The sequence below is a fragment of the Thermobia domestica genome, chromosome 8 (assembly GCF_964235325.1).
Source record: "Thermobia domestica chromosome 8, izTheDome1.hap1.1, whole genome shotgun sequence".
Classification (NCBI taxonomy): domain Eukaryota; kingdom Metazoa; phylum Arthropoda; class Insecta; order Zygentoma; family Lepismatidae; genus Thermobia; species Thermobia domestica.
The window spans coordinates 126,632,239-126,654,643 of NC_137461.1; the positions used below are offsets into that span (position 1 = coordinate 126,632,239).

Consider the following 22,405-nt stretch of genomic DNA (forward strand, 5'->3'; position numbering starts at 1 on the left):
ATTAAATTAACTACTTCCAAACTAAGCTACTCTTTATTTACGGATACGGGTACATGCACACAAACTTTAAATATACTTTACTAATTATTATCCCCATGCTATTAAATAATATTCTTCACAGTACTTATGGCATGCCCATTTGCATACTCCAACTTCATTCTTGCTCACACGAACTCTTGACTCATACCAAAGCCGGCCATCCTCATACCCCATTACAGACTATTGACAGTACTCTCACACTCTTCAGAGACTATTTGCTATACCACGTTCTCCACAGATTATTCACTATTACACTCTTCCATATTCTTCACAGATTATTCACTATTACACTCTTCCACATTCTTCACATAATCAGTATTACAGAACAGGTAATAGTTAACTTCAGATCACCAATAGTGCTTGCTTGAACACTACCAGGCCCTCAACTATAGTCTTGTTCACCAATAAATAAGGTTGAAACAAGTAAATGTTAGGATGAATACCAAGAAACTGAAGGTCCACTAGTGGATTATCATCTTTGTTAGTACTTGTTCGAGTTTATATTCCAATGTTGAAGTGAACGCAATGTGAGTAACAAAATTTCACATCTACTACACTCAGTGTTTTCTCCCTTAGTATTTCTTCTTTAGTTACTATACTATTATTATTTTTTTTTTATTTCGTTACTACGCAAGCTATAGTTTCCTAACTAAAACTATAATAAATTAACTACTAGTCTTGTACCCCCAAAAATGTATCATATTTATTAAATTATTTCAACCCTATATGTAGTTTTCTTCAGTAACTCTTCTTCCACTGCTCTGCTTATTGTTAAATGTTGATCCACATGAGGGCACTCTTGAACCAGCAAACTATTTACGAAAACTCCAGGGAGGCTTGAAGTAATTTAATAAATACAATACATTTTTTGGCGATACAAGATAATTACTTAATTCTAATTTAGAATATATCCTACGGTATGAATTAGCAAGTAAAACCATCACATTTCATCCAATTCCCTCCGATTTGAATCTAGAAGAACGAGAGCGCACTTCTAGTGTTATAAAAAATATTTCTATACCCCCTACTGTAATAAGATAAAAAAATACGAGTCGTCTTATCTTTAACCTATCAACCGAAGGCCTCGAAACTCAATCACTTGAAAGTAGGCTACACTCCAATAGGGAAAAACTTTAATATTTTCAGCACAAAGACGTATGAATCTAGTGCTGCTCCCTGAGTGACTGTGAAACGTTTTGAATATAATTCTGAAATTCCGACGAGGTGAAAAACGACTCAACTTTCGTTTATATATATATATAATAGGATGTATATGTGTGTGAGGTATCTGTCCCCACAAATGCATGTATGTGGCATTGAGATCTCCCCAATGAAGACCCACTCCGATAGGTCTAGTGGTAAGGAAGATATATATATATATATATATATATATATATATATATATATATATATATATATATATATATATATATATATATACGTATATACGTATATAGGGAAAACTGTGCATCTTATCCTCTCTCCTCGTCTGGTACACCCACCTTCACATCATGATACAGAAAAAAATTAAGGGTGTCTAACTTCCGGTGGAATAAGTTAAGTTGAGAGACTCAAGTGACATTGGATTCGGGTTTCTGACATACAGAATGTTCAAAAAAGGGGTTGGAGGTATGAACTACCAACTACCCATCCCATCAATGAATGCAGGGTCCTTTGAGTATTACCTAATGATAAAGTCTCACTCCGACAGACTTACCAGTTAGAAAGACATAAAGGACAAACCAGCCCACTCAATGAAATAAAACATCTGAACACCAAACAGTCGTAGGCATTTCCAAGGTGAATTCTAATCCTATTGGCAACAACTGGAACTAACGGATTGTAGATCGTAGTATAGAATGGGAGCCGGGAATCAAAGTTATTCGCTATCAGTAGTAGAAGGCTTTTGGATACTATCCACCCCGAAAAGGCACAGAGGAATGAGTGGGAACTGACTAAGAAAATAATACCAAAACCTAATATCATGATCTTTCCAGGGAAAAGGGGGTATTTCCAGGTATCCAATAACCACAACTTTCCCAAGGAAAACTGGGCATTCTTCAGGTATCTGACACCATCAGCGTGAAAGAACTTCGATAGAATATAACACGATGAAAGTTACTATATGGTGTTTATCATTTTCAGGAATATCGAGAGTTTTCAACACTACACAATATGATGGAAGTTCTATTGTAACAGGCATACATGCTATACTCACACTGTCAGTTGCACCAGCTCCACCACATACATCTGAAAATAAAAAAATTAAAAACAATTAAATATTTTATATGGCAGTTAAAGTATAGAAAATTGCACGTTAATTGAAGTAGCCCATTATTGAATTCAACTTCTTTAAATCAAATTAACTAGAAAATACTAACGAAGAGTATATTATTAAAACCTGTCTTATTTTTAATAAAATTGTGAAACTTACCAAGCACACTAAAAATTTAACTGCATCTATATGTTTTTCTGTATTTCATGAAGATCTGTTACAGAAAGAACTAGGGAAAGAAAATATGTACCGGTATAAAAGAAACAAACAAGCGCGCCCGTAATTGAAATTAAATCATAAGTTTAAATGATTCACTCATTTAGACTGAAGGAGATAATAAAGGATGCGTAATTAAATCCTACTAAGACAGCTGATTTCTAATTCAGTGTTTCCTAGATACTTGGTTGTCAAAGCACAACAGGAATAGTGACACACTCCATGTGATTTGAATGAGCGCCGAGCGAGAGAGGAGTGGTTGTGTAGCCGGTTGCAACAGAACCTTTTGTCACATTATTTACCTCTCATTTATTTGCGTTCCACTGAATATTTATATTTGATTTTGGGATTCAGTATGACGGCTTTACATAACATGGTGGTAGTCTAGCTCGCTTTAGTCTGTGGCGATGCGAGTGAAGAATGGTTTCATTCTATCCATGGTGGACAGACAGCAGAAAAAAGAATAATAATCTGGAAATGAGATGTGTAATTTAGAACATACATAAATTATTTGAAATATAATAAATAAAATGCAACTCATCGTACGAAACATACAAATATTTCTGCCCATTTACTCAATATATAACAAGTAGTAAATCGACAGAGAATTTAGTGGAATCTTCCATCGTTTGAAATTACCAATCATTGAGTGTCTACAACCTGTGGCATCTTTTTGGCGGATACTGCGGTTTTGTACTAGTGTGCGCTGGAGTATGATAGCACCACACGTTTAGCCTGTCATACGTAAAATTAGGATATCGAGGACACTGAAGTCGTAGATGCCATGTAATTTGATAATAATTTACTGAAACTAGGTATAGAGAGAGTGGAAGTGGATAAACTAAAATAAGCCAAATATTTATGAAAGAGATAGGATCATGTTATGATTCTATACATGTACCGCTATGTAATCAGGACATTTGTTTATCTTTCATCATTCTTCAGTGAATAGTTGGCTGCTTACTGCACATTTACTCAGATAAACTTTTCCATTTACGAATCACCCTTAATCTAGTGGTTAGAGCCGTTGGACTCATATCTGCGTGGTCCCGAGATCGATTCCCCATCGGTGCTTCCCAATTTTCGGTGTTTACTCAGCGTCATGAGGCAACTTGGGGAGTCACGTGAAAACAAGACATGACGGCCACTAGGTTTAGAAAGCTCCTGATGTGCCTGTTAGGGACAGGGCATCACAGCGCACTGACCATATGCTCGACGCTAGACTGGATGTAGTTCAGCCGATCGCCGGCGGATGGCGCTGAAGCAGGCTTAGGCTTACAAATGGGCCGTTCCGCCAAGTGGGTTGGTTTGATTTTAACCTTTTCTGTTTAATTATGTTTCATCGTTGGATGGCCTCATATTACTACAATTATGACGGATTGCACAAGTGATCATATGAATCCTAAAACGTAGTAAAGATGGTTTACAACCACTGGGACTAAATTTCCTTGTCTTTCGATAGTATTCTGCCTTTCGGAATAGCAGTTAACCTCCTTTTGGATAGAAATCACGTCCGAGAAAATTTCTTCGCCTGTTGGATGGAATTCGTACATTAACTGGGAATGATAATATGGTTCTTCTTCAGCATAGTACGGTCTTATCAGTTATTGTTCCATAGTGACGTACTACATCATGAAAAGCCGTGGGTAAATTCATAGTTAAGAGGCTATATCGAGTAACTGTTTTCACCATTTCCATTTCAGTGTAATAGTTATGAAGTTTGGGTATGTTATTTCACTGGTACTGAATATGAATGCAATCATGTTATTTTAAGTTCCTCACTCGCCCTCCGGGTTAATTTCATGATAGCGACAAAGTAATTCTACGCAGCCCGCTCATGCTTTGATACTTGATACGAATTTTCGTACTCTTCACAGGTAATTATGTGTATTTACTATGCTTACAAACTAAAATTCGTGCTTTGAAGAAATAATTGGTCGTATGTGCTCAGACTGAGAATAATTCTACTCTGTCAATACCATTCATATAGGCTTTCCTTTGTACCTTTCTTTGTCAAAGTTAATACGTTCCAAAAAAATTGTGCTTTCGTATATGTCTTGCAAAGGATAGATTCACTTCACTGTACTATGAATACGCACTGCTGTCATTATTCATTATATACATATATATATGCCTAGGGAAACAACCTGTGAAGTCACATTTTTTGAAAGAGTTTTGCTAAAAGAAGCAGATATTTAAAATATTTATGATACAATACACCGTATTTTTTAATAAGAGCAGCTTTAAGGTTTTTTTTTTTCTCGGGTGGGGGTCAATTTATGATAATGTACGTAAGCTGGCCTGTTGTTCCAATATCATCACTAAGTCCATCCTTTGCTGCTGACCTTCTTCCCATCACATTAGTAACCAATGAAACTATATTTATGCGAGTCGTCCGTGCATTTAAGACATCTTTTTATACTTTTCTGTTGGCTATTTTCTCTCTCTCTCTCTCTGGCAATTTTTCTGCACAGGCGCGGCAAATTTTCTGCGATTTTATGGGGGTTAGCGCACCAACACAGTAAGTCACAGGCGCTGGTTCGATTCATAGTCCAGTTGTGTTCGTTCACTTTTAATTTTCATTTAAAACGTACCTATAGAGGATATGGTGTAAAGACACGAAACAGTGTCACGTGTACATCACGTGAAGAAGTTTGTTTTTTTCTTCATTAATATAGGAACTAGAAGAGGTACTAGATTTCTACTACTTCCGGTTTTAGTAGAGAGATTAGAGTGGAGATGGAATATTTTATTAGGACGTTTAATTGATTCCAGAAAACGCTACCTATTACCGCTTTTACATAGTAATCACCGTTTAAACTTTCAGTTGTTGATTTCTGCCACTTCAAATTGTATACAGGACTACAAGAGAAGATAGTACATATTCTAAGAAAGTAAAATATCGGTTCCGAACAAACCACTTCTAGCTATCTTTTACCGTTGTTTCTCTATAGCGTTCAAATCAAAACCGGAAGTGGTTGATTACAATTCCACACAGGGGACTTGAATACAGGGTTAAGAGAGAAGGTGATTTATTCTTCGAACGTTAAATCGATTTTAAAAAGAAAAGTTTTCTCCTTACCCACTACAAAATTTTACTCTATAGTGATCAATGTTGAAACTTGAAGCAGTTGATTTTTGACACTTACGGTTCGAATTGATTCCAAAAGAATCGCTTCTCGGTATCACTTATTGCTTTTGCTCTACGTAGATCGACTGGAACCAGAAGTTGTAGTGGGTTTCAATGACTTCCAGTTTTAGTAGAGAGTTATGGACTAACATTAAATTTATTCTTAGGATGCTTAATACATTGCAGAAAACAACTTCTCGGTATTATTGTTTTTGCGTAAGTTATCAACATTAAAATATCGGAAATGTTTGATTTCTGTCACTTATGATTTGAATATCACTTCACTAAACGAACTCTATTCCTATCGGAAATGTTTGATTTCTGTCACTTGTGATTTGAATATCACTTCACTAAACGAACTCTATTCCTATCGGAAATGTTTGATTTCTGTCACTTGTGATTTGAATATCACTTCACTAAACGAACTCTATTCCTATCTTTTGACCCTCTCCATCCTGCTTAAAATTTATGGTTATCCATCACTGAATTCCTGAGATATTTTTTGGTCTCACGGACATACATACACACACATATACAGTAGATAAAAGGGTAAACATGCAAAGGAGCTTTAGTAAACCGAATTCCTTAACAAATCGACTGATTTCTCTAGTTCTCATAGAACATATGCATATAAAATTCATATTATATAATTAAGGAACATTTTAACTATAATATCAATTCTCGTACTAAGTTTATAGTGTTCTCACAGAAGTTCTCTTTTTTTCTTTCTTTCATAATCTTGTAAACCCCACCAAAAAAAAAAAAACTATATTGAAGAAAAGCAAATAACTGAAATCATCGAATGGACATAAAAAACTATAATATCGAAATACAAAAAGGTTAGAATTAAACATAAGTTGATAATATAAACTACTAAGAATACAATCACTACATAAGCAATACACTGCAAGTTATTCTTCAATTTTGCTATGATGGAATTAGAGAAAATCGTACCTTTTTATCATAATTAAATCAACTGCTTTAGAATGCAGGATAGAAAAGCAAGTTTGTACCTAGTTTCATTAACCGTTATGATGATTTAAGATTAACCAATTGAGGATTGCAGCCAGGAGGCATTTAGCTATTATTACGCGTAAATCCATGAACAAATAGAATCATTAATTGTTATTAGAGATGACTGATGGTTTTAATTAAGAAACTGATCTCAAAAATTATTTTGTACACTTCTCCAAAATATAATTGCATGCCTGATTTTTCTAAGTCCTTTAATATGTAAGTTTGGCAACAACGCAATGAGTGAGAAAAGGGGAAGGAATGAAATAAGAAACAAGACTTTCATAACACAGCTCACAGTTCGCTGTTTGAAATTCTCAGTTCCTTTTTTGTTACTTCTAATAACGATACTTCTACTACAAAACAGTAGCTTAGCGTTAATGCAGCAAACTTTTTTTCTTTTTCTTTAAAGAAAACACACACACTTCTCGACAGAAAACAAAGATCGTCATAAAAACATGGGTAGTTAAGGAGTTTGTTATCTATCAATGCAACGCAAGGAGCGTTCTCTAGCCATGCGTGTTAAGTAGTCTATTTTTTGTGTTGATGCAATACTTTTTAACTTGGTTCGAATTCCACTCGATGCTTTTATTATTTTTATTTTGTAATTATTCAGCCATTCTTATCGTACATTTTTATAGTATATGTATTACACGGAGGTGATGGACAACTTTCTAATTTATCCAAAAATACGGTGTACAGGCATAGAACCTTTCCTATATATCCCAATGTGAGTCCCCATTAGTGCAAATAACTTCTTGCATCGATCTATAAAATTTTCGTAAACCTATCAACAAATCCGGAGATCTAGAGTTCAGGAAATCAGTATCAGATCTAACACCTCCTTCATCACTACCAGAACGCAATTCGTATTATTATTATTATCATTATTCGCATCTTTGTCATGGAAGACCCGGGTTCGATTCCCGGCAGGAGCTCATGTGGTTCGGGGCTTACGTTTAGCTGTGGGTTTACTTCTCACATAGCCTCGCTGTTGAAAGGTTCGCTAAACTCAAAATCAAATATATTATTATTATTATACGCATCTTTGGTGTGGGAGACCGGGGTTCGATTCCCGGCGGGAGCTCATGTGGTTCGGGGCTTACGTTTAGCTGTAGGTTTACTTCTCATATAGCGTCGCTGTTGAAAGGTTCGCTAAAATCAAAATCAAATATATTATTATTATTATACGCGTCTTTGGTGTGGGGGACGTAGGTTAGATTCCCGGCGGGAGCTCATGTGGTTCGGGGCCTACGTTACACTGTAGATTTACTTCTCATATAGCCTTACTGCAGAAAAGGATGCCAAACTCAATATTATTATTATTATTAAGTAGGGAATAGAAAAAAGGTTTGAGGGTACTAAATTTGGTGAGACATTTTATTTCTTCCCACTATGGACTTTATTGTTGTCTTGGTGTATCAGAACCATTTTAGATAGGTTTTCACGACGATCTCACATTTTTTTTTTTTCATTTAAAAGTCTTAATAGCTCTCAATAGTATCACCGCTTGCTAGAGTCTATCTCACAAGAATGCACTCAGTTTCATAAGACATTGGCCATTATTTTACCCCGAACACTCTCAGTATTTTACGAGAGAAGATGAGGTGTGTTTTCTACTGTTTTCAAATCGGTTTTGTCTCAGTTTCAAAGTAGTGGATGTAAGCCATCCATTGAATTACGATATTTTAAACCTGTTTGTATCCTTTTTTTTTTTAGAGATAAATGATGTGCTCGAAAGTGAGATCTCTTTCACATTTTCCTGCAGGAAAGCTTGTCTGAAGATAAATCAAAATGAGTTGAGGCCATAGTGGGACACTATTTCATGTAATGTAGTGAACCAGTTTGATGCTTCATTTATAATTTCATGTTCGTATCGTATATGGAGTAAAAAAATTGTCTGTCTTAAAATGGGCCCTCATCGAACGGCGGGGAGCTTCCCTGGAGCGGTAGTTGCCCGATGCCCCCCACAAGCTACGGCCCTGAGTGTAACAACAAACTGGGAGGAAATAAAATGTGTCACCAAATTTAGTATCCTCAAACCTTTTTTTCTATTTCCTACTTAATAATAATAATAATAATAATAATAATAATAATAATAATAATAATAATAATAATAATAATAATAATGTATTTGATTTTGAGTTTAGCGCCCCTTTTAGCAGCGAAGCTAAACGAGAAGTGAACCTACAGCTTAACGTAAGCCCCGAACCACATGAGCTCCTGCCGGGAATCGATCCGGGTCTCCCACGCTGAAGCGTATAATAATAAAAAATGAAATGAAATCTTTGAGTGTTACGTCCCACGGTTATGCTGGTTAGGCTAAAGGAGGCGGTGATGATGAGAGATGAATGAAATGGTGGAATGAAAAAAGTGGAAGGAAACGGGAGAACCCCGAGAATACCCACGCACATGGTGTTTGTCCACCACAAAGTTCACTTGGCGGGAGCAGGGTTTGAACCCGGGACCCCAAGCACCAGAGGTGAACGCTCTACCAGTGAGCCACCGCGGCCCCACGTATAATAATAATAATAATGTGAACCACGTTCTGGTAGTGATGAAGGAGGTATCAGGGCTGATAGTGATCTTCTGGACACTAGAACTCCGGATTTATTTTCAGGTTTACAAAAATCTTACGGATCGATGCAAGAAGTAATTTGCACTAAGGAGGAATCACACTGGGATATATATATAGAAAAGATTTTACACCTATACACCTTCTTATTTTTGGACAAATTAGAAAGTTGTCCATCCCCTCCGTGTAATACATACTACAAAAGTGTACGGCAAAAATAAATGAAAGATTACAAAATGAAAAAATAAATAAATAAAAAATAAAATAAAATAAGACGAGCATCGAGTGGGATTCGAACGAGGTTCAAAAGTACTAAATCCGCACAGAAAATAAAAACTTAGCACGCATGTCTATTGAAATAACTATGAAGTTCCGTTCCGATTTTATGGATAGAGAACGATTTTCTTAACAACTCCTCCTCCCTTTTTTTAACAAATATTGTGGTCGAAACGCGTGTGTGCTTTACTTATAACGAAGTACTATGATGTTCTAAATGTATCATTACATTACGTTATTAAAAGAGAACTAAGTATTTCAAACAGCAAAGTGTAAGCTGTGTTGGGAAGTCTCATTGTTTTTTTCCTTTGACTTCCCCTATCATTACGTCGACTGCGCTGTTGCCAAACTTACAATTTTAAGGGACTTAGAAAAAATCGGGCATGCAATTATATTTTGGAGAAGTGTACTTGGCATTCCAACTAAATCACAAATTTCAAAATACAAATGAAAAATAGATATACTCACTAATGCACTTACATTATCTTTCTGGACAATAATTTCAATCTCGAAGTTGCAGTCCCCTACGGTAATTAGTGAGCATAACCTTTTTATTATTATTTACTTAATTGTGCACATTTTGTTACTATTACGAAAATTCCCTGATTTTTAAAAATTATATGATCATGATTGTAATGAAATTTTTCAATCTTGTACAGTTTTTAGTACACTAAGTGAGTAATTTAAAATCCTACGGTACACATATCAAAATTCAACTTTTTTTAAACCTACATCTTAATCAGTTTCAATCCCTGACCTTTCTCCCGGCAAGTGTGCCAGAGCATAGCGCTTAAAAATGGCTATTGTATTGTATCAATACAAAATTACTGTAAAAGAAGTTCTTAAAATTTTAAATAAACCTACTAATTTACAATTTGGCGAAAGCAATTGTTACTAAGCTCAACTGAGATTTTCCAAATTAGTGCTGTCTACGTATTTAGAAATTATCCGAAACACAAATTTATGGTTACCTTCAAAGCTTCAGATATGGTAAAGCTATACTATCGTACCACAAGCAAATATGAACAGCAATTGATACTACAGTCCTTGATATTCTACCTATTTCGAAGTAGATACTCAAATAAAGAGTTTTATATCAACATATTGCTCTAAAATAACATTTTATGAACCAATACAAGTTGATTTTAACATCTTTTTGTTCTTCTACGAGCTTTGGGAAGAAAAAGGGATAGACTTTAAAATATCTGATAGCACACAGGTTTCTCAATTTATGGATCCTTGAACTCCTCAAAATTTTAAGACAGTACCTGATTTTTATTTTTATCTTTCTCTCTCTCAGTCCATTCATGGCTGAATGGTTAGCGTTCTCGCTTGGATGCAGAAGACCAGAGTTTGATACTTCTAAGCTAAACTGTACGACCATATCTCGCAAGACCTGATGCTCAAAAACGACGTTCAACTGCAAACTAACGTACTTCCCTTCTCTTAAAATGTGTCCTGTAATGTTGTCAACATACTTTGACAATTTACTCCCAATTAGTAAAGAAAGAAAAAAAAAAGCGTCCATGATACCTTTTAAGCTATGTTGATACATGTTTGAAGAACTCGAAATATTATTTTCTACACATACCTCTACGTTGTTGCTCTGCTTGCTTTTGCGCCGCTCCGTAACATTCTCTTGCTAACTTTACTAATTCACTCATCTCCGATGAGCTTTCCTTCCCACAAACCGCCGATGGATCATTGTTGGAACATTCATCATCTAACACTCCGTCACTTTCTCCATTTGGATCATTACAGCACCCACCAGAAGCATCTACCTCACTTTTGTCTCCATTAACAGCAATCGACGGCTTGGAAGGACCCGCCATGCTCTCACCCTCTTCGGCAACTGCTGGAACCTCGCCATTAACCTCACTCTGAAGGCGTGGTTGTTTTGATGATACTGCTTCATCTTCATCAGCTCCCATTCTTGGACTGAAATAAGATAATAACTCACTGAAGTATACAAAAGACATCCATAGTTCAAATTAGTCAACTGCTTAGTTATCTCCAAGTGTTCTCTTTTTAACTTCGTTATTCGTAACCTCGTCGACAAAACGCGAGATCTTTAGCTATCGTCTAAGCAATTATATATTAGCTTAATAGGAATCATTCTTCAGACAAACAGAATTATAAATAAAGCGTTATAGTTTAATAAATATATTGTATGTCCTTCATTGTTAGGAGTATGTGTTTCACCATTTGATGACGAACGGCAATACATAAATCTACTACTTAACTGTGTATTTGTTTAAAATAAATAATTAAACAAACAACCTGCTTCAGCGGAATATAAATTATTGATTACTATTGGCAATATTATCATACTGATAAGCACCATATAAATTTATTTTTGTCGGAAACTACACATAAAAAGTTATCCTCAATCATCTAATCTTTCGTACTCGGTGTCACTATATTTGGATATTTGGGTAATATTAAAGCTGCATAAAAATTGAAGAGTTAACCACAATTTCGTCTATTACCTATTAATTGAACCGTGTAGTGTCATAACAACAAGCTTGATGAGGGTATATTTCAGCATCAATTTTCACTGACGCGAATTGCATTACGTGGCAACGTCGCAGATAAAGAACCATAGAGTAGACCAGCGTTTCCCAACCTTTTTCAACTTGCGGCACACTATTGGTTTAACTTGAATTCTTGCGGCACGCTCATTGATTTTATTATATTTAAATATAAAATACCATGGTATCTTTTTCTGTGATTACTGATCTCCTCACAGAAAAGAAAGCTTGATCACTGATTCTCCCCCATGGTAAATCATTGTGCTTCTTTTTCATTCTAATTCAAAAATAGAAAACAATTGCAATGAAATATTGGACTTAGGTTTTAAAAATATGCTTTTTCTTTTTTCTTTCGAAAACTGCATCCAAACTTTCACTAGCAAGGAAGATCACTAAATAACGAACAAACAAATCTCTTTTACTTTTAAAATAAAAAAGTAGGTAACTCTTATGCATGTTTTTGTCGAAAAGATTGAATATTCTAAAATTTGAACTTACGAAATAGTCTGCAACAATAAAGAAGCAATAATGGTCATAACGTCATAACAATGATAACAAATACCTTTTTCAATAATACAAATGTACAGAAAAGTAATGCGCTATGGAAGTTAAAATTATAGATTAATATTAAAGGTTCATAGTAATGTGAAATACAAATATACTTTTCTCCCATGTTCTGCAATTTAATTGCTATAGAATTAATAATTTTGTTTCGATTTGCTCGCGGCACACCAGCCGCCGATTCACGGCACACCAGTGTGCCGCGGCACGGTTGGGAAACGCTGGAGTAGACGCATCAATCCATCAAAGAATTTCATCGATTCTTTCCAGATGGCAGTTAAAATCAATATAAATTGACACTAGCATCACTTGTTATTGTAGCAATCAATGTAATTGCTTGATGGATTCACAGAGTAATGCTATTGGTCCCGAGTTAATCTGCGACGTTGCCACATAGTGAAAATTTGATTCCCCATAGCGACTAAAGGAGGCCTCCGAGAGTGTATCACCATATAACATTTTCTCTTTAGTTTCTTCGGTTAGCTACAAAAGATGAAGCTAACCTTTGCAAATTTGAGGTACTGTCTTGTAAATGTACGAAAAAGGGAGTAGCCTCATAGTATCCCATAAATAAGAACAATATAGAAGTAATTTGAGTTTGATCTGAGATTTGGATGTTAGTTTTAGGAGACTATCTTCTCGAGGTAAGAAGAAGTAGTTTTCATGAGACCTTGAGTCTCTTTTAAGATTCTAAAGTAAGAACAGCTGGAACTTACGGAAAGTATTTTCAGAAAATAAAATCTGAAGTCGGAAAGAACTTCTTACTTTCATTTATGTAGTACGGCTCTCAACCCTAACCATATATCTAGACGTAGATTATTTTGAGCTCTCATTTTCTGTATAATTAATTTAGAAAATCTGTATTTTTACATATTAACTTTTTAATGTGCTTTTACTTTACAATGGTTTGTTTTGGGATCTCATGATCCACATAGGTGATAGTGATTAATTTGCTTTTAGACACAGTGTCATTTATCATATTTTACACACAAATTATGGGATTATAAAGAGAAACAACAATACATATATTTATGAAAGATATCATTGTATCATTTACCCCAACATATTCATTTACATGTCGAAATATGGTATTAGAAGGGCTGAAAATAGAACTAGGAAAGATTACGTAATTACCGTATTGCATATTTGTCAACTGATTTTTTTACTATGCGATTTGGAATTACTTAATTGTTTATTCATATCTTTTTCTTTTTTATTATAATTAGCTCATCACTGTATCATTATTCATTACTACTGTCACTTTCAAGTTACAACTAGTTCTGCCAATTACTAAACATTACTCAATTCCTTTACTACAAAGCAGAGTTGTAAGCATACCAAGAATACGAAAATTTGATGGGCCGTGTGTACACGTATACATATACACGAATTGAACATTATGCCTCTGTTAAACTATATTTAGCAGTTGATCCTATATAATACACTGATAAGGATAATTTCGAGGTACGTATACTTGTGCCAATTATGACTTGTACATAGGACAGGCGCAAATTTTCCGATCGCCATTGGCGACTAGAAATTTAGAGCTGTCTACCAGTGTTCAGTAGGAATAAAGTTCATTCAAGGAATGTTCAGTACCTCATGTAAACAAATACACGTGGTGATTGTTTAATTTTATTGGTTAGAAAGCCTTAGAACACCCATGCGGCAGAAGAAAATAGTCCTTGCTTATAAGGCTCATTACCAGAATTCCTTAGAATTAGACAACACTTTAACTAAGAACTAAATTGAATTAATGCAATAAAAGAGAATACGCATGCATTGAAAGTAGTTTTGACCCAACTTTAGCGCGAATCACAGTTAACAATATGGTCACATGCGGGGAATAAGTAAAACATCGACAGGGTACAAGCACGTGCTTCTCGAAAGAAGCGCTGACCGATAGCCAATCATCCGGTGACTGGCGGAGTAATACAATTCTGCAATGTTTACATCAGGATCAGAAGGTTCGTTGAATGAACTTTAGTTTCTGCCTTAACACACAGGGCACTGCAGTTTCTATTTCGCACAAAAATAACTGTCACTGAGTGAGAAAACACGGAATGTGAAGTCTTTCTTTGTCAAACCAAAGGCGGGGGGGGGGGGGTATCATAATTTGCACGTGAGAGATACTGGCGACCATCATTTTTGGATTGGCGATCGCGTCTGACTTTTAAATTATGCGCCCTGACATAGGATACATACAATCTTTCAGTATTACTTGAGACCGCCTACAACCAAGGCTGGATTTTTTTTTTTCTAGCGTAGGCGCCATATAAGAACTACCGGTACTGACAGACAAAATCTAAGGTGAAGATTTATAATATACTGCAACAAAAATGGTAATTTTACAGTTAAAATGAGGTTATACTTAAGGAGCTGCACTTCCCGTTTAGGGAAGGACAAGAAACGCCACACTATTAGGGATTATTCATTGACTATCTAGGATGTTAAAAAGTCGGTAACAGACTGACTTCTAATTAGTTAATGAGTCATTTAACTTGCCCTTGCACTTAAGGTCAGGAATATCTTTTTTCATATCGTATGGGAAGAATAATAATGTGCCCTTGTACTTAGTGTATGACTATGTGTGGGGGGATTTGAAAACACATATCCCATGTCCCGTGGACGTGGATACTTTTTACTGTTGCGCTACCTAGAAAAATGATGCTATTTGATGTAGAAGTGGTAATACAACACATAAGAAATGCAGATCACGGTGTATTCTCACTCCACGTTGGAGGTGAATACAACATGATCTGGGTTTGTTCTGTGTGCTATTACCACTTGTACATGAAATAGAATCATTTCTGTAGATAGTGCAACAGCAAGAAGTATCCTCGTGCACTGGAGATTAGAAGTAGCTGTTCTTAAGTATTACCTAAAATGATTCAGTCCATATGAAAGAGGGCTATCCAAGATATTAATTTCCACTAGCGGACCATTTCTGCACAATATAGGAAAGAAATATTTTATGTTTACAAGTGACAAAACAATATAAGTGCTATGGTACGGTTAAAGCGAGTAATGCATCTGAGAGACCACTTTGTAACATATTAATTTCTAAAGGTGGAGTGTTTCTGCCAATGTAGGCAACGTATATTTTATATTTTACTATAGAGTACTAACGTGAAACAATGACAAGAGCTCTGACTGATACACTTGCTCTGATTTTATGCGATATAAGTGCGCACACCCTCCCTTGCTGATCTGCCTGCTTCCCATGGACGCACCGTGCTGCACTCCTGCCCTGACTCAGAGAGCATTCGTGCTTTTAAGTGACCTAGCACAGGTTGATTAGTGTTTTATGCACAATACTTGCTACGGCAAACGTCTGAACGTGTAGTCATACACGTCAAGGGATGACATCAATTTGAAAGCGTATTATCAATCTGTATGCAATTATCGGGTGTGCCAAGAAAATATGGGTGCAGAAATCATTTAAGGTATAAAAAGTGAAGTAAAATATTTATTAAATTTGATAGAGTAGTGTAAATCAGAACGAAAACTGAGAATGCGAGACAAAAGAAATGGGCACCAGGCTCAAATTTCCGGTCGCCATGGCGATTTGATGTCTGGAATTTTTCCAGTCTGCCTAACAGTCTCATTTGTACATGCTGCACGAAAATACTTAACATAGCTTTGATTTCTGTTTACAAATTCAGTAAATACCAACAAGGCAAATTTCGACAATTACTTTCAGAGAAACATTTTACATGATTTTCATACGAAAGCTACTAAAAAAAAATAGCGTTTTAGTAATTACACTATTTAGCTTTATATATGCACATGAATGCTTTTTAATAATCTGAAAGAGAAGTACATTATTAACAGTTTAGTGCAAGTATTGTAAAGAAAAAAATTTCATGTTCTTACCGTTTTCTTGACAAACTAACGCTACTGAACCCAAAAATCCCCCTAATTTTGTTTGTGAATGACGATATCATTTTCTATTATGCTTACTCCACATTACTGGTTGAGTGAACTTCCAAATTATACTTTTTAATTTAGATAAATTTGACACATCCTTGTATATACATCGTGTAGATATACGCTGTGCTTCTGTTACTCAGTATTGCCAGAGTTCGAATTAAATTATTGACAGTGTATCTAGATTTTTTTTTGCCAGCCGTCCACACTTTGTACTCCTCGTAACAGTTTACGTCAAGTCACGTAAAATCTGCGTTTTATCAATAGGTAATAGACAGTGGTTAAATTCAGCCGGGGCCCACCGGGGCTCGGCCCCGGTACTTTTTGGGGTGCCGGGGCTCAGCCCCGGATCTTTTCTCGTTGCCTTTTTTTTAACTTTCTCCGCATCTGAAATAATGTTGATAAAATCCGTACTTTAACATTCCTTTGTCACTGTTTCGGTAGCTCGGTGGCTCATATAATCTAAAATTCAAGTGCATTATTGAGGCAACCGGGGAGTGAGAAAATAGCAGAAACAAGTTTCTTTTCTCTCCGGCTGCTGCTGGTAGTTTTCTTTTTTCTATTTGTTTTTGAACAGGAGTATAGCTGAGCTATAAAATCCTTGGGGGGGATAGAGACAGAAACTAAGAAGTTCTTTCTTCTGCTGCCTTCAAACGAACTACAAAATAAAAATAAAAAAGAAATAAGAGTATTCATTACCTTTCCCCTTTTTCTGAAACTATAGAGGCGGAAATTTCATCTTGCAAACTCAAAATTGACCGTCTATACTTTGTATGGCAATAAAGTAATTCGTACGATTTGCCAAATGCTTGTAATTCTTCTGCTTTTCTTTTTTCAGAAACCTCCTTTCTGGCTTCACTGGTGTTGTTTTCGCGAAATCAGAATACAATGAAGCTTATTGTTTCTTTTGGTTATGTCAATTTATGTATGCCTTTCGGTCTTTTTCTTTTCCTTTGGGACACGCTGAAAAGGGGGAGGGAGAAGGCGGGGTCACTCCGACAATTTATACAATTTTGCATCTTCCAAGGGCTATGTGGTAACTTTTTTTTTCCTCTCTCGCATGGTGGTGTGTGTACAAGTGACGGCAGCTTTGGCAAAAATTTCTATAAACTAACATCAAAGCCTGTCGGATGGAAAGGTTGAACCATGTGAGGCTACTTAATTTTTATAAACAAGAGGTCCAAGAAAGAAAGCTAAACAGAGAAGTGGAAAATGGAAACCTCGTAACAAACCTCCTTCTTGATAGATGCCAAATGCAGGCTCCATTGAGAAAAGATTGTCCCTTACAGAAACCGAAAAGAAAGGTCCGAGATCCCTTATATTTATTTTCAATATCGGGTTTGGTGGCAGGTCATTTCCGTGGAGAAGGAGGGATCATTGGCCATGCAGCACTTCCTGTCTCTATTGCTACCAAATTTCCATAAGTTCGTAGCCGTAAAAATAGAAAACATTAAAGTGAAAAATTCGTTCTGTCCCGAAATAAAGTCCTTTTCTGAAGTAACAAAGAAGCGGCTGCTAGTCTTTGACGGATGCAGAGTTCTATGTCATAATTTGACAACTTTATTTAGAAACTTTTCTTTTTTAAACCCGAAAAGTTGGTTAGTTGCGCTCTTTAGTGCAGGATAAGACGACGGTAGTTAGTCCGATGGGATAGTTGTGCGTTTGTTCGCGATATTTTGGTTTCGTTACAGTAGTTATTTGGGTAAGTAACATTTCGGTACTATAGGCGTAAGACGCATGTGCTGACGTGAAGCTCATCAACAGTACAGTTTAACTAGTTAATTTTAATAACAAAGTGAAAAAGGTTTCGTTATATATATACATGTAATTGCTCGCATCAACAATGGAAAAGTACGTACATTTGAACATTTTTAAACGTAAGAATAATTCGGACAACACGGATGCGAGTGATGCGAAACGAAAGTGTAGTGACAGTGTTTATGTAGTGTGTGAAAATAATTCTGAAGCTTCCGAAAATATTTCTAAGAATGTTGGGGAGGTTCAAAAAAGTTGTAGTGAACACGAAGATAACGAATCAAACAAAATGGAGGGCATACCGGCTTGTTGGACACAAACAAAAAAGTCATTGTACTTTTGGAATTGAGTTACAATAAAATACCCCTGAAATCCCTTTTTTATAGGTGGCTGAAATAAAACACAATGCCTACATACCCCTCCCTGTAGCTTTCTAGAGTATGAAAGCGATGGAAACTGACTAAACCATTTGTATAGAAAAGGACGCTTTCCAGTCACAGCATCTTGTTTAAAATTATACGTTTGGCTAGGCTGCCATTGAGATACTAGGAGATCATACCTCTCAGTGTCCGACAAACATGCCTGGGAATTTAAATCAACATAATTCCCAATATTTTTGGGATCATAGCTGATCACATCACTTAAAACACTGTCAGAAAATGTGGAATCAAATTTGGGACATTTGGAGGAAAATACACTCACTTTGCTGTCATTTGATCCACTTCTCCACTATCACTTAACTCCACTTTTGCACCAACACTTACAACAGAAGAAGTATCTTTAGAAAAGGTAGTTTCTTTTAACAATATTTTTGTTTGTTTTTTCCTTTTCCTGTCCATTGTCGGAGCAGAGAAAAAGGCTACTATTAGTTTAATTACACACACAAATTAAAATAAATTGGAAACAAATATCAACAAGCGGTTTCCACACAGTTAAGAACTCAACTGAACAAACTTGACCTCTTTTACTTGAAACATTGACTAGTTACCACAAATAGAAATTTATAATGCCTAACTGGCAACAGATGGTGTATTTTAATTGCATCTCTTCTTTATCAGCCGAAAATAACATTCCATAAAAAGGAAGTTTGGTAGGCAGGTCATTTACCCAACCTTGAAATATGGATTAGCGAGTAGTCATTATTGTTGACAAGTAGCAGGTCATAGCTTTATGGGCCTTGCTTTTGAATACGGGTAAGGGAAGGAGAGAGAGAGAGTAAATACAGTCTCTTTCCTTGTTTCAACAAAGAAAAAAGAGCGAGCCAGCCCCAAGCCAGCGAACTCATGTTCCCCCTTTATTTTTAAAGATGTTCCGTTTGCGTGATTGTCCTTGCTCTCCTGGGAAGACACAAACAACGCCTTTGTTCGATTTATAGAGGAAACCGCCCGCTGAATTGAAATATTTATTTTCAATTGTGCACTTGACCCAACCCAAGTCACGTGTTAGTAGGGATTTCATATAAGCAACGCAGAGATTGAGAGAGAGAGAGAGCAATGCGTATTTTTAACGATGAGTGTGTCTTCTCTATCTTCGAAGAAGTTTTGGTCACTTGGGAAGACGGAGTAATGCTACCTCGTTTTCCTGACATTTGACTTGGAAGACCCAAGGTCTAGCAGATCAAAGTAATCTCTTCTTGAGTGCCAAGAAAACAATTTCAAGATATTGTCAAAATAAGCATTTTACATCTGTGCATCAGGTCGACATATATATATATTAGGGATGGCCAAAATTTTCCGGAATCCGGATTCCGGAAATTTTGTTTTCCGGAATCGGAAAATTTACTTTCCGGAATTCGAAAAAATTCCGGAATCCAGAAAAATTCCGGAATTCGGAAAAATTCCGAAATTCGGAAAAATTCCGGAATTCAGAAAAATTCCGGAATTCGGAAAAAATCCGGAATCCAGAAAAATTCCGGATTTCGAAAAAATTCCGGAATTCAGAAAAAAACCGGAATTAGGAAAAATTCCGACATTCGGAAAAAATCCGGAATTTAGAAAAAAATCTGAATTTTTCCGAAATCCGGAATTTTTCCGATTTTACTTTCCGGATTCCGGAAAGTAAAAATTCTGGAATTGACCATCCCTAGGTAGTAGCTGTTAAAAGAGAAACAATAATGAATATATATACTGAATTAGTTTCTTTTAAATACTATAGGCTGGAATACATTATTTTTTTTCATAGTTTTTTTAATTTGACTTTCAGTTTGTTTTAACATTTCTAATCAACACGTATTTTTTTGGTATTAAACTTTTTAAAATGTTAATTTTTTTACCACTTATTTCAACTTATTTGTCTAGGATTTATACATACAAATTCACATATGCTATTCTGATTTTAGATATAAATTGTCAACTCTACATGAACAAGAACTATTTCATATTTTTTTCTTTTTCTTCTAACAAGTTACTTCCTAAGACTAATATCATAAATGAGAGGAGAGTAATTACAAAAGGAAAATTTCGTCCAAAGCTTTTCCCGGAGGGAGAGTTCCTAGCATCGCTGCTACGTTCCCTCTTTGCACCGCCATACTTATTTTTTGTATAAGATAGGATGAAGCTCGGGTGTCTCCTGTGTTAATAGTTATGCGGTGTTCAATTTCCTTAAGGAAGTTTAGACCTTCCTGACCCCAGGACCCACAAGTTTCGATGGCTATGGTGACGAAGTGGTATTTGTCCAAGAGGTTGTTATATTTTCGTCTCTTTTCATGTTCCCTGCGAGTTGCAACCGTCCCAGCTTTTGTGGAAGATGAAGGAAGATTAGAGGGGGCTAGGGTATCGGTACAAGTGAAATCCCATATTTAAGCCTTCCCTCGTTTCCAAGGCACCAAAGACATTCCGTCAGGTCTCTTGCCATCAGAGCGACTACATCCCATTGGCTCTCTCACGGAAGGCGTTCCCGAGGAGATGAGGGCTCTCATAATGAGATCGTTAACAGTGGAGTGTCGAGAGTATCTGCCAGCACTGTGAACACATGATAGGCCATGTATACCTTTCTTATTCACTAAACTTCCGCAGGCCGGGCACTGGTGTTGTTCACAGACATCTGCTCCCAAACGTAACGCACAAGCGATTCGAAAACTTTCGTCGGGAAGATGTAGCCCTAGGGATGAAGATGGGGTAGCTTGTAACCAGGCCCCTGCTTCAGGAGAAGAAGTAGCAAGAAGACGTGCCTTATCTTCAGGATTGGTGGAGGACTGAAAAATAGAAGATAATCTGGAGTTTGTAAGAGGAGCGTCCCATGAAGTTTGAAAACTTCTCTTATCAAATTCAGGTAGATCGAGTCCGCCGCACGATATCCACTGGGAGATACAATCATTTATCTCAGCTTCTGAATCCTGATGAATATCCTGGCGAAGAAGAGAAGTGATCAAAGGCATAGAGCTATACATGGATGAAAGGAAAGATGGAATGGCCAAGTCAAGGGCTCGACGAATTCCTAGACCTCCGTGATCCACAGGGAGAGAAGCTTGTAGTCATGAGTTGTCTGTGAGAGAGCAGTTGAGAAGAGATTCTAGGCCAAGTCGGATGGATTCATCATATTGTTCCAGAAGATCTGTCTCATGCCAGGATGGAGAACTACGAAGGAAATATAACATTCTAGGAATGGCTAATGAGGCCCGTAGGAGATAAAAAGCTGAGTGGGTAGATATCTTAGATAGGCGAGTGAAGAAGAGATCTAATTTAGATATCTTGTCCAATAACAAAATGCGTCGAGTATCAGTGTGTAGTGCGGCACCTAAAAGGGAGGCTCTGTCGGATGATATAAGTTGAATTCCTGGTGCAACTTCGTTGAAAAGGGAGTAAAAGGTGTTAGCCTGCTCGTTTGAGACTCCCAAGAAACCGACTTCACATTTGCAGAAATTGAGCTGTAATCCAATGTCACGAGATTGAGTACGAATCTTTGACAAAGCTTCGAGGACATCTTCCTTGTCTCCAGCTATAGTCCCATCGTCGAGGTACCAAATGTTTAATTCAGTATTGATATTTCTGACAATAGATTGAAGTGTTAGCGCAAATAAAGCAGGTCCTAGGGGGTCGCCCTGTTGAACACCTCGCTGGGAGAGTATGATATCTTCACCAAAAAATAGATGACTAGGCTGTGAG

The 22,405-nt window shown here is 36.4% G+C and overlaps 1 protein-coding gene across 1 annotated transcript in view; it reads right to left on the reverse strand.

Moving 5' to 3' along the window:
* LOC145693197 (uncharacterized) overlaps nt 1–16,699 on the reverse strand; it is a 117,471-nt gene extending 100,772 nt beyond the window's left edge. Inside the window, exons 1-3 of the mRNA XM_081768977.1 lie at nt 16,494–16,699; nt 11,117–11,463; nt 2,258–2,289 (exon numbers count right to left, since the gene is read on the reverse strand). Coding sequence (XP_081625103.1) covers nt 2,258–2,289; nt 11,117–11,463; nt 16,494–16,564 — 450 coding nt within the window. The 5' untranslated portion in view covers nt 16,565–16,699. The remainder of the gene's footprint in view (nt 1–2,257; nt 2,290–11,116; nt 11,464–16,493) is intronic.
* Between the last annotated feature and the right edge of the window lie 5,706 nt (nt 16,700–22,405).